Source organism: Gracilinanus agilis, chromosome 3 (genome assembly GCF_016433145.1).
Source record: "Gracilinanus agilis isolate LMUSP501 chromosome 3, AgileGrace, whole genome shotgun sequence".
In the NCBI taxonomy this organism is placed as follows: domain Eukaryota; kingdom Metazoa; phylum Chordata; class Mammalia; order Didelphimorphia; family Didelphidae; genus Gracilinanus; species Gracilinanus agilis.
The window spans coordinates 159,731,104-159,744,352 of record NC_058132.1 but is presented as its reverse complement, the minus strand read 5'-3'; the positions used below and the strand labels follow the sequence as shown (position 1 = coordinate 159,744,352).

At 38.4% G+C, this 13,249-nt stretch overlaps 1 protein-coding gene across 4 annotated transcripts in view; it reads right to left on the bottom strand.

Annotated features, from left to right (window-relative positions):
* ETS1 (ETS proto-oncogene 1, transcription factor) overlaps nucleotides 1-13,249 on the bottom strand; it is a 182,295-nt gene that overhangs the window by 22,779 nt on the left and 146,267 nt on the right. For 2 of the 4 annotated variants that reach the window (XM_044668336.1, XM_044668337.1), the window contains 3 exons: nucleotides 10,744-10,821; nucleotides 8,539-8,790; nucleotides 2,626-2,886 (listed from right to left, as the gene is read on the bottom strand). In XM_044668336.1, the coding sequence (XP_044524271.1) occupies nucleotides 2,626-2,886; nucleotides 8,539-8,790; nucleotides 10,744-10,821 (591 nt within the window). The remainder of the gene's footprint in view (nucleotides 1-2,625; nucleotides 2,887-8,538; nucleotides 8,791-10,743; nucleotides 10,822-13,249) is intronic. The other 2 variants (XM_044668338.1, XM_044668339.1) reach the window with 2 other exon arrangements.

Genomic DNA, 13,249 nt, shown 5'->3' with positions numbered 1-13,249 from the left:
CCAGTGGTTAGTTGCCAGGGTTGGGGAAGGGTAATATTTCAAGGAGGAACAACAGAGCCAAGAATCTGGTACTGGAAGTGAGAGTGGGAGTGTCAAAGAGGGGTGAGGTCTTTCCAGCCACAATTTTTGCCCACTCTACCACCCCAATAGCAGAAGCAGGCACTGCCATCTTAGGGTGACCCTAACACCCTGTCAAACCTTTGAGACCAAACAACTGATGGTTCTCCCTGTCTTTCCTTCCCCCTTCCTAAAAAGGAGGCCCTTCCCTCCCCTTACTTTCAATGCCTGTTCTTGTAACATCTGGAAGGCATTCCTAATCATCAGCTAACACTCTGTACCATGGGTGTGGCTCGCCCCCAAGCTTTCCTCATTCCAGGTGGCTTTAATTTAAAAATGGAGACCCTACTTTTATTTAGATTTTTATTCAACTGGCTTACCAAAAAAAAAAAAATTCTGCACTCCTTGTATTCACTGATCAGAGGAAATGAGACATAAGAAGCTTCATTTGTAAACTGAGGAAATTGAGTTAGGTGAACTTTAAAATCATAATGCCATTTTTAAGGCCATGAAATATACCTTCCTTCACTTCTATTTAGATTTTTACTCAATTGATTAAAAAAAATTCATTGAGCACCTCCTATATTCACTACTAGCAAGAAAAGCAAGGTAAGAGGTTTCATCTGTAAAATGAAAAAATTGGACTAGGTGAACTCTAAAGTCATAATGTCATTTTTAAGGCCATGAAATATGCCTTCCTCCACTGCACCAGAGAGAATGAAACAAATAGGAAGTCTTCCCTTGAAGATCAGTTGCATGGTAGCTTCCATGTTCTAGTCAGTTCCTTCCTCTGTCCTTGGGCCCAGCTGAAGCAGCTGGACTTTGATCCCAAGAGCCTTGGGAATGGCAATGATTCAGGTCCAGTGCCCTTAGACATCATTCTGGGAATCAACCCTTGGGAAGATGCAGCCTGGCAAATGCTCCTGAGGAAACTATGGCCACAGCTACTGAAGACCCAGAAAGGAAAGTTCTTGACCACCAGAGTCCTTAGCACTGCCAAATGGTTCAAAACCAGAAACTGGTATGATTTCTATTAGTGGGAAGTGACACAAAAGAGGCACTGACATCTGCTTTGCCACTGCCCCCTCAGGATCATGGCACCTTTTAATCTGACTTGAAGGTGTAGCCTTCTGTAAATTGTCTCCCTCTCCCCTCATTAAAATGTGAGCTCCCCAAAAGCAGAGACTATCTTGCTTTTCTATTTCCATCATGCTCTGTATGCAGTAAGCCATAGTGAATTAAGCTTTAGTCCTTTATTCAAATATCAGCATTCTACAAACTCAAGAAATTTGTTAACATCTCTATGGCGATGTTCAGTATGATATAACTGAAGATCCACTACACTGGACATATGTAGTGCATAACTGGGGAAGAACAATATAGGTCTAAAGTAAAAAAATAAGGGGAATGTTTTATTTAGAGTCTTCTAAGCTTAAAACTCATTAAAATTCATAGCATGATTTCATCTTCAGAAGATTTTAAAGCCTTCAAGAAAGTATCCAATTATTAGTTCTTTGTGAATCAGATTTAGCTCTACATTTCATATGTTTCTAGCAAAGAAACTTCTCAACTGCAAACCATTGCAAGCTTTGTTTCTGGCCTCTGATCCAAACCCCACAACTCATATCTCAGTTTTCTCCTACCTTTGGCACGTTATTATCTGTTGACACTGGGCAAATCTCTTAACCTCTGTGGGTCTCAATCTCGTCACCAATAAAAACAAGGTTGGATTAGATATCATGGTCCTTTCAAGCTCTATATCTATGGTCCTATGATTACTGAATTTCATTATTATCATCTTCACTACTGTAATGAGCTCTAAATCACTGGCTAAGTTAAAAAAATTAAAAAGTCATTCAAGTACAATAATCCCTTTGAATCTTTTTTTTTCCTTACCCTTACCTTCTATCTTAGAAGCAATATTAAGTATTGCTTCCAAGACAGAAGAATGGTAAGAGCTAGGCAATTGGAATTAAGCGACTTGCCCAGGGCCCCACAGCTAGGCCACTTTTGAAGCTGGGACCTTCTATCTCCAGGCCTGGCTCTCTATCCACTGAACCGCCTAATCCCCTTTGTATATAACAAATCAAAGCAGAAGTTATTATATCTTATAGACTCACCAAAGATAAGTCTACAGAAAAGCCAAGGGATGAAGGATTTTTTTTTTGCCCAGTTTTGAATAGCCCACTCAGTAAATAATGAACTATAATCAAGAGCATTCAGCAGGCATGAAAAAAGGTAAATTTGCTAATATCATCAGATAACACTGACTTTGGTGGGGAGACCGCCAAAAGAGGACAATCAGATATCTGTAATGTCAAGCCCCTGGACAGAGCTTCTTGGGGCAACAAGGCACTGCTCTTACCTTGATTACTGAAATGAAAGAGTGCCAAAAGCACGAACATATCTCTCATTCTACCAGTAGATTAGAGAATAAGACCAAAGAAGTTTGCCATCTACTCAGGCTCCCATACTACCAAGACCTTCTACTCCAGGATTTTCTATCAGCCCCTTCCCAGGAGTCAGATAACCACTTGCCCCCTTGAGTGGATGGTGAGGGATTCCTACCTGTGTAGCCTGCCAGGGCAGCAGCAGGAATGACGGGCTTATCCTTGTTGAGCTCAGCACGATCACGCACATAGTCCTTGAAGGTGCCCTTGGGTTTGTGGTTGGGCAGGGCAGCAGGATAGTCCTCAGAATCGAAGCTGTCATAGGAGGGGACACGCTGGAGGCTGTTGAAGGATGACTGACTGCTCCAGGACTGAGTGAGGCGGTCGCAGCTGTCGTAACTCTCTATGCTCTCAAAGGAGTCCTGGCCTCCAAGTTTACCTAGAAGTAGGGAAGGAGGGAAAATGGGGATAGGGAGGGAGGGGTCAGGAAAAGAAAATGGTGAAAACCCTCTTATCCTTAGAAAGGGTATAGCTCAGAGCTGCAAGGCGGCCAATGGTTAAATGAAGTTCCACTGGGGCTACTGGCCATACTCAAGAGTAAGTGGGTTGTTCTGGGCTGAATCCAAGGAGTCATTACAGCTGTATGATCCATTCTAACTCTGCTGTACAGCTCTTAGGACACATTCAGAGCTTTGTGATCTGCCAACCTCTCATACAAGGGCCTCAGATTCAGAAATACAAACACTAAACAATTTCCCTGCCTTGAAACTCCTACTCTGGGGATTTCCACGAAGCACTTTTGACCTGTAGACCAAATGAGGAAATTATGGCAGAAACCTCTATACCAAATCAAAACAGCATACATGTTTTAAAAAGAAGATGGCATAATCTGGCAAAATTCTTCAGCCCTCAAAAAAAAAAAATCCATCACACTCTAAGTACATTGGCCTTCCTTGACCTTGTTTCTAAAATGCTGTTTGGCATTTTATAATTATATCTTACTGAGATACATGTATAGACCTATATCTCCTACAAGCAAGTAAGGTTGTAGGATCCTTAGTCCAGAGAAGGACACCACCATCACCCCCTCCCATCCACATTCCATACCCTTTCCAGGCATGGCATGGATTCTTAATTTAAGAGTACACCTCTTTAAAAAAATGTTTTTTAATCTGATTTAAATAGTTTGTGTCCACGGCAATGTCAGAAATCTCTTATTCTGTGAGTTGCTTAATACATTCTTCACTGACCACAAGATCATGCAAGTTCATTAATTTCCCAAACCAGGTTAAAAACAGCTGCTGGGATTGCACAACAGCTCCTGGAGAAATTTCCATTGGCAAAACTGTCCAAAGCCCAAACACTGACACCAAATCTCAAGAGAAAGAAGCTGCACAGAATAGCTGAGAAGCTTATCAGAGTGCCTGCCATGCTCTACTTTAAAAAAAATTATATATAATTATATACATATACATACACACATATATACACATATGTACATATGTACACACATGTTTGTCAATATGTTTGAGAAAGGAAAAATTATCCATTTTCTTCAGCATTTCAGGAAGCAGAAAGGTGGCAGTGATTGTGAATGTAGAATTACATATATTATCAACTCTCAGTCGGTCATCTATACATACAATAATTTTTAGTGCCTCTCTCCTGTAAACCAGTAAGCTTTTGGGCCAACTCCTCTGCCATCACATAGGGAATATAAACTAACATGCACCTAAGCTAAACAGAACTAATAAAAATAATCTTGTTACACTCTTCCTATGAATTCAAAAACACACACTATATATATATATATATACAGACACATAAATATATGCATCTAGACATTTATAAGTATTGTTTGTATATATGCACATATTTATTTACATACATGTCTGTATATCATGTGTGTTTGTATGTGAATATGCATATAATATATACTCACATGCATACACACATATATAAAACACTTATTAACTGCAAAGCATTGTGCTAGATACTAGAGAAACAAAGAAAAAATGACATGATGCCTGCTCTCAAGAATCTTATAATCTACAAAGTGGAACTGTGATAAGTCTAATGCAAATAAATATAATGCAGAGTAAGAAGTAAGTGAAGGAAGAAAGAAGAGATCAGACAAAAAGCTCTAGGAAAAAATAAGAGAAGAGATAACTAACAAATAGGAGAGGGAATGATGGGAAAAAAACAGAGGAAGGCTTCATGGAGGAGTTGGTATCAGAGCTATAGATGAAGAAGAGATCCTTGAGAGGTAGGAACATATTCCAGGCATAGAAGGCTATCTCTGTGAAAGTCTACAGGCTGGAGATGAGATTTCATGGAATAATAAGAGGTTCCTTTTGGCTGAAAGAAAGGGGAGGAGTGTAAAATATGACTAGAGTGGTAGATTGGAGACTGCTTGTGGAAACTTTTAAAAATTAGATAAAGGAGTTTGTATTTTATCTAAAAGTATTAGAAAGCCACTGAAGGTTTCTGACTGACATAGTTAAAAGAAGATTACTTTGGTAGTTGGGTGAAGAATGATCTATTAGAAAAGGGGAAAGTTAGTGACAGAAAAATCAGTTATAAGACTATAACAATAGTCCAGGTGAGATGTGATAACAGCCTAAATTAAAATGGTGGCCACAGAAATGGAAAGAATTGAGTGGATACAAGAAAGATTGTGGAGATAAAATTAAGAGAACTTGACAACTGACTAGATATCAGCATGGGATGAGATAGAAGAAAAATACTCATCCTCTCCCCCAAAACCTTGTCCTATTTCTAGTCCCACCAAAAAAAAAAAAAAAACACACACACACACAGAAAAATATATATGAAAACTCAATAAATGATTTGAGAATTACTCACTAAGCAATTATCTGAGCCACTGATTCCCTGCATTAAAATGAATAATTCTGAGTTGACTACAAGTATGCTTCAGTTCCCTTCCCTCTCCAGTCACTGAAAGGGGGACAAATTCCAATGAATTAAATTGAGATGACTTACTAGAAAGGTTTGACCAGTCAACCATAGGATTACCGAGTCCATCTATCTGGTTTACTGTTAAAGTTAGAAACTCAACTTGCATTTAAAATGTATTAAATTTTCCCATCCAGAAATTCACACTAAGGGATGAATGACACAATACATGACCCTAGATGCCAGACTCAGTTTTAGGTTCTACAGGTGAATAAGAACCTCTGAAGTATGCAATAACTCATGAGACTGCTGTTTATATCATGGAACCTGTTAAAGTTAGGGATTATTTGGGATTCTGTTTTTATCCCTGGTTAATCATGCCAACAGAAGAAAAGCACTTAGTTACCTAGAGTCTGCTATAGCCTCAGATAAATGGACAAAAATTTTCAGTCCATTTCTATTCTCATGAAGAACAACATGAGCAGATCATAACAATGTATAGAGATCCTTCAGGTCTTACTCAGAAGGACTCTTTACTGCAATATACTGAAGATCATAAAGAACCAAACTGACCAAGCTAGGGATGAACTGATGGCTCCAACAAGGATGTGTAACACAGAACAACAAGCTACTCCCTTGGTGCTATTGTTGCACTTCTAACTATAGTCAAATGTATTTGGAGAGAGTGGTGGTTTACAGTAGTAAACTGCTTATATACATTCAACTCTATTTCACAATTCTGGATCTGGAAACCTTTCATTCCTAGCATTTTCTTCCATAGTGAGCTGGAACCAACTAGATTAGATATTCAGTTCTGTACCCAGGCTCCTTCAAGATAGAGGAGACTTGAGTTAGATGTTTCTGGAAAACTCCCCACTAAAACCTGTCACTAAGACCATCATGACATGCCCTAGAATAAGATAGCTCTGAAAACAAAGATTAAAGTTGTCTAACAGAACAAATGGGAGGGCTTCTATGCAACTGACTCTACAGACTAAGATGAGGATTTATCTTTATAAAATTTCATTTTGGGAGACTGAGGTTAATAATTTCTGAACCAATGGAGATCTGTTTGGTTTGAAGCCTCATTAACACCAAAATAATAATACTGACCTCCTACTGAGGTTTCTGTGGCCTAAACCTTACAGGACTGAACCAAAGGGTAAGAAGTGGGTCATTTTTTTCTCCATAAGAATCTCTATTTGTTTTTCCTTTTAAGAAAGAAAGAAAGGGAGGGGGGAGAGAAAGAGAGAGAGAGAGAGAGAGAGAGAGAGAGAGAGAGAGAGAGAGAGAGAGAGAGAATGAAAAAGAAACAAAGAAACAAAGAAAGAAAAGTATTTTAAAGACAGACAATTTTAGAATCCTCTGAGTGGGTCCACCCATTCTTACATCTGCGACTGAAGCTCTAGTCTCTCCCACATCTGCCTGGTTTCTGAACAGAAAACCTCCACAAGAATGTCTTTCTAATACTCTATTTAAAGAAAAGACATATACATCAACATGAGGACAGGTAGATGCATGTGTGCATTTATTTATATTGATATACAAATCCAAAAATAAGATGCTGAAAGGGGAAGATAAAGCTAGTCCCACCCATACCCCCCCCCACTTAGAACATAAACAATTTAAACATTCTCTGAAGCTATGGGAGAGAAGGTAGATAACTAGTTTTGGTTTTAAAAGGGGCTTTCCCTGCACTTTTTAACAAGATACTTGTGAGGCCTCTTAAGGGGAAGGGTGAGCTAAGATACTTGATAAAGACACCATTGTGGGCAGTCCAGAAGCCCAATGCAAAGTCTTAAATAGAATTTGGAAGAAGATGCCATTTGGTGTTTTATTCCTAAGCCCTTCCCTGAAATTCTTGAGAAAAGGTTCTCCAATCATTCTTTCCTGAGCTTAGCTGGCCTGGTGCTAGTAAAAGATTTTTAAAAATTTTTGAAGTCCAGCTATGACCATCTCTCTTTCTCTCACTATAGTATAGGACCCCCTGTACACAGATTTACTCATCTGAAAAGCTCCCTGTCTTCCCTCCTTCCAAGCCAATTTGTTTTTTCTCAATAATCAAATCCTCCTTTAGACCCTTAATAGATTACTTTTTGCTCAAATTAGACATCTAATCACTTCACCTTATAGCCTGTGATTTTTTTATTGTGTGTGTTTCTATATCCTGATTTTTAGGTCTTGGTTAAGAGTGGATAGTATTTAGTTTAATTTAGTTTATGTTTGTTTGTTCTAAGCAGTCAGCCATATTTTTAAAGTACTTCCTATGTTCTCAGGGCATTATTTTATCCTTATTGTAAAAGAGATGTCAACAAGATTCTGTCCTCTTAGAATCTTCTTACTGCCAGTTTCACTGGTTTTTCAGCTGAATGTGTACCCTCACCACAGTACAAATTACTCTAAATCTTTTGATTCTGGGGGGCAGTTAGGTAGCTCAGTGGATTAAGAGCCAGACCCAGAGATGGGAGGTCCTGGGTTCAAATCAGACCTCAGACACGTCCTAGCTTTGTGACCCTGGGCAAGTCAATTAAACCCCACTGTCTAGTCTTCTTTAAACTCTTTTGTCTTGGAATCAATACATAGTATTGATTCCGAGACAGAAGGTAAGGATTTTAAAATGAATCTTTTGGCTCCAAACAGTTCCCAAACTAATTGTCTTGAGAGCACAAAGAAGTAACAATTTCACTATGGACAAGAAAGATCCCCACAGTCAAGTTACAACAAATCTGCAATTTGATCCAATGAAGTTCTGGAATCAAAAGTGAGTAATATATGAAGCTGTTATGTTTTGCTCAGGTGCACTAATTTAGTTGGACCCATACAGATTCAGAGCAAATTCTACCTTGAGAACAGACAAATCTAAACCCTACCACAATCAGCTCCAATTCTTATCCATTTTTCCCCTCTAAAATAAGAAAGCCAACTTTTCAGTCTTACGTGATTTCAACCTCAATGAGAAGTGCAGATTTTTGCTGTTAATGATAATAATAACACTAGAAATTCCAGCATGGAAACTTTTTAATACCCCCTCATTCAGGATGAGAAAAGTCGAATCTGAGGGTCCCCATAATACCAACCAAAAAAAAAAAAAGGAAAAGAAAAGAATTGGGAAACAGACAGAGAAAACAGACATTCCTGGGATCAGGAGTGGCTCTAAAGATAAGGTTTTACTTACCACGACTGGTCCTCCCCATACACATGTTGTCTGGGGTTACAACTTCTTGTTTGATTGTGAAATAGTCAGTTGACAAGGTATCTGCCTGGAGAGGGTCCCTGCTAAGGATGACTGAGGAATAGTCATTCTCATATTTGAGGGAAAGGAGCTCCTCAGAGCTGATGGGGTGCAGTGTCTGGTAGGACTCAGTAATGAAGCTGGGCTCTGAGAACTCTGATGGAGGAACACACTGGGCATGCTCGATTCCATAACCTGTAGGAACAAAAGTTGGACAAAGAAATGTTAAAATTAAAATGACTGGAGAGCTGTATTTAGAACAAGCAAATCTCCACTCCTTCTCCTCTAACTGCTAGTACCCTCCCCTCTGAGCTCATTTTCCATCCACCTGCATTTTCTGTCTATTTATGTGTCATCTCCCTCCATTAGAACACAGACTCCTTGAAGAGACAAAACAGGGTCTTTCTTTCTCCATTAAGATTTAAAGCTGTATGGTACACATTCCTAAATCTACTCCTCAAGCAGGAGGATGGTCACCTCCACAAGGAAGGAGACAGTATGGTGGAGATCACTAGAGCTGGAGTCAGAAGACCAGTTCTGTCACTGACTAACTGTGTGATTCTGAGCAAGTCACCTACATAAAATAAGGGGAGTTGGATAAATAATCTTGAAGTTCCCTTCTAGCTCTTATCTTCTGAAAGAATAAAAGGCAAAGTGAAGTTCCTGATTCTATCCATAAAATACAGTGGAAGCTTTGACTCCAAGCTCTCATATTTCTATTGTTTATTTGCTATGCGATCTTGAGTGAGTCACTGGACTTAGCTGAATTTTGGTTTCCCCTATACATACAAGACTTCTGAGAAGAGTTGTGCAGAATTAGTAAAAGTAAACAAAATAAATAATAATAAAATAAAAACTACATTTGAATTGCAAATTCAAATGTAATTATTATCATTATAAATTATTAAATTATTAAAAATTACATATATTTGTATGTGATTTATACAAATATAAAATCTTATGTAAATATAAATATTATAAATTTTTATAAATTATTACATTATTATGAATTACTTTACATATATAATTATATGCTGTTTATATAAATATGAGATTTTATATAAATATAAATATTATTAGATTATTATAAATTATTATAAAACTTTAAAGTTTTCAAAGCATTTTATATAAATTCTCTCATTTGAACCTTATAACAACCCTTCTATTATCAATATTTCCCCATTAGCCTCGCTGTCCATTTAACCATGTTATTTCTCTAACTATTCAAATAAGTTGGGTTGTGTCAACATATTTTTAAACATTTATTAATATTCATTTTTAACATGTTTACATGCTTTATGCCCCTACTTTCCCCTTCACCCCCCCGCTATCCCCCCACCCATGGCTGACGCACATTTTCATTGGTTGTAACATGTGTCCTTGTTCAGGGCCTATTTCCAAATTGTTGTTAGTTGCATTGGTGTGGTTGTTTCGAGTCCGCATCTGTGTCAAGGTATTTTTAATGGTAAATCAGCCTTCTTTTCCTTACCCATCCAACCTACATCCAAGCAACAACTTGCCATTTCATTTATGATGTACATCCTTAAGCCCCCATCTACTAGAAGTTGAATTAGATGACTCCTATACAGAGCTCTACAATCCCATTCTCTATACTAATTTTTTTTACACTTGCTGTCTTGGTTATCTTGATTCCTGTCCATTTTATCACCTCAACTAAACTGTAAGTTCCTAGAGGGTAAGAACAGCCTTGCCATTTTTAAATATCCCTCCTATCCCATCCTATCCCAAGTCCTTTTTAACTTAGGAAGGGTCCAATAAATATTTCATGACTGATTGATCCCATCACACAGGATAGAGATCTTAAAGGAAATTCATCCCCAAAGGAAAATATTAATGTAAGCAAGCCCTGAAGTCCTGGATAAGTAAACATTCATTCACAGAGCTTCTGACCCTCTCCTATGGGACCAGTCCAGCCTATAGGCAGATGAGGCAGCTTTTTTCCTGCCATCCAAAACCAGTGTAATTTAAGAAGCAGAAAGGCTGTTGTAAAAATGATCACAGGAAAAGTCTTCCACTTCCTCCAGAATTATCAAGAAGGATAAAGGGCTATCAAGGTAGGAATTTTTCCCCCTAGGCTCATATCACACAAAGCACAAAAGTCACGAACAAGTAGGATGCTGGACTTACTAATGAAGTAATCCGAGGTATAGCGGGTCTCTGGATAGGCAGAGTTGACTCCACTAACTTGATATGGCTTCATGTCCTCTGCAGCAGATAAGAAAAGGAAAAAGTCAACAGAAAAGCAATGTTTGGCCCAAAAGGATCTTGGATGCAAGCACCATGGTGAGCTCAACTCCTTTTATGAAATCAGCATTTTCAATCATTGAGGCTACTGTTCTAGGCCTTCCCCACACCCCCCAAGCCCTAAGGCTTGTCTGAAGTGAGGTCACTAGTCACAAAAGGGCGTTTAATTTTATTATTTCAGTAGCTCTAAAATCAGACTTAGGATCCTGGAAAGTATCAAGTGATTTCCTGAGGTCAGAAAGAAATTCAGGCCCTCAACCTAAGTTGAAATTGGCAGAATTTACTATTATGCAGCTGAAGGGCCAGAATGTAAAGAAAGAAACCATTTAGTCAGGCAAGCAATCCTTTGAATCATTTAAGAAGGAGGGTCATCTTTCTCATTTTCAAGGGTCTTCAAGCATGCAGATTCCATAGATTCTCTTGGTAATCTTGGGTGCCAGTTTTAATCACCTTATAAAAAAGATGCCTGGGTGTTTTATCTTGACCTAATATTTCAGATATACGATCAAATAGGATGCTGGTATGGTATATCAAACTTGAGATGTAACTAATTCCAATTAAGAAGAAAGAAAACTAAAATACCTACAAAAACAGAAAATTAAATCCTTAACAACTAGAAAAGAAAAAATGAAACACTAATGATGAAAAAGATTTGCTAAGAGTGGCTACTATCAATTTATAATCCTACAGCTAGACTGGAATCAAACTCCATGTCAATTCTGTCATAAGGGTATCTGATTTTATTTTCAATTAGTTTATGCTAGGCAAATGAGGTAGAATTAGAATTGTGTGTGTGTTGCGGCATTGTTTTGTTTTATTTTTAGGGAGGGATGAGGGAGAAGGTTGTTGGGAGTTTTTGCTTCAGATATCTGATAATATGTTGGGCTGAAAAGGTTACAGGTGACAGACAGGCCCATACCTGCACAGGGAAATAGTTTCAAATTCAAACAGAATGATTAAACTCATGCTTTTGTGACTTATCAGATCAAGACAAAAGCAGCACCCTTTGCCCCTCAGCCTTACACCCTTCCCTTTCCAAACATTTAGGTTCTATTCTTGCAGGGTTTTGATAGTTTTTAATTATAGCTTCTTTGCCAAATGCTTACAAATAAACAACCATGGTTCAACTCTACTTTGTCCTGGCCAAGAGTCTTATTTTACTGAACCTTTTAATGAAAAGACAATTCAAATGATCACATTTTTGTATGAAAAATACATTAAATCTAAGTCCAGTCCAGTTTTCCTGGTGGGAAATAGCCATAGCAACCAGATAATGCTGTGATCTTCAAGAGGCCTGAAAGGGTGAATGGGTCTTCCCAGCTACCTATAACATTACCATTGAGAAAAAAAACATTAAACCTTACTCAAATCCTATCAATTCCATTTTAGCAGCCAGAAAGAGGTCAAGAATTACATTAGTAGAGTGCATTTTAATTGTCAAGTCTGGTCAAACTTGCTATTATATTAACACATTAGTACACCAACTATAAGTATTATTTCCTCCCTATAGAATATGAGCTTCTTGAGGGTAGAGATTCAGTATATTTTTATCTTTGAGTCCTCAGTGCCTAGCACAACAGCTGGCAAATAATAATCTTCTAGTAAATGGCTTCTGATTTGGTGGATTGAATTATGTGCCTGCTGCATATTTTCCTTCAATTAACTGGGCATTCATTTCACTATGTACATGGTGAGTCTATTAAGGTATCAGGAAAGTCTGTACAGCTGTATGTTGGTCTATTAGAGCAGAGGAAACAAAAAATGTATCCATTTCTTTACTGCTTGCTTCATAATTCATTTACTTATTCACTTATTCATTTATTTGTTTGTTTGTTTGTTTTGCAAACGCTAGAGAAAAGAGCTAAGGATAACCATTTTACCCCCACAGGAATCTAATTTGGGTCTCTCGCCTGGGCACTGCAGAATGGAAAATATCCTTGAACAAAGCAAGGTCTTGTGTAAAATAAAAGTGCTAATCCTGAGTTTTTCCCCCTCCCCCAGAGTCTGCCAAGGGCTAGAACTGGTGACCACAGGGAAAGGGTGGGACTGGGTTAGAGAGGGCAGCCGGCTTCTAGCCTTACAGTCAGCTGGAGGGCACTGCTGACTGCTGGTAACAGCAATTTATTTTAAGAAGAAATTCAGAAAAATAAGAGTAAAAACACCCAAGTTTGCCTCCTGCTGCCATTTCTATACTCAGCCAGGACTGTGGTACATGAGTCACTTGGTCCTAAAAGGTTGGAAGGAGTTAGTAGGGGAGACCATGTCATTACAAGGTTGCAACACCATGTCCCAAGGTGACCCACTGTTCCTATCCCAGATGGGAAAGGTAACACTGGACTCTTCCAATTAGAGTCAGGTGAATGGTTGACAGTCTTGACCTGCTGGTGAA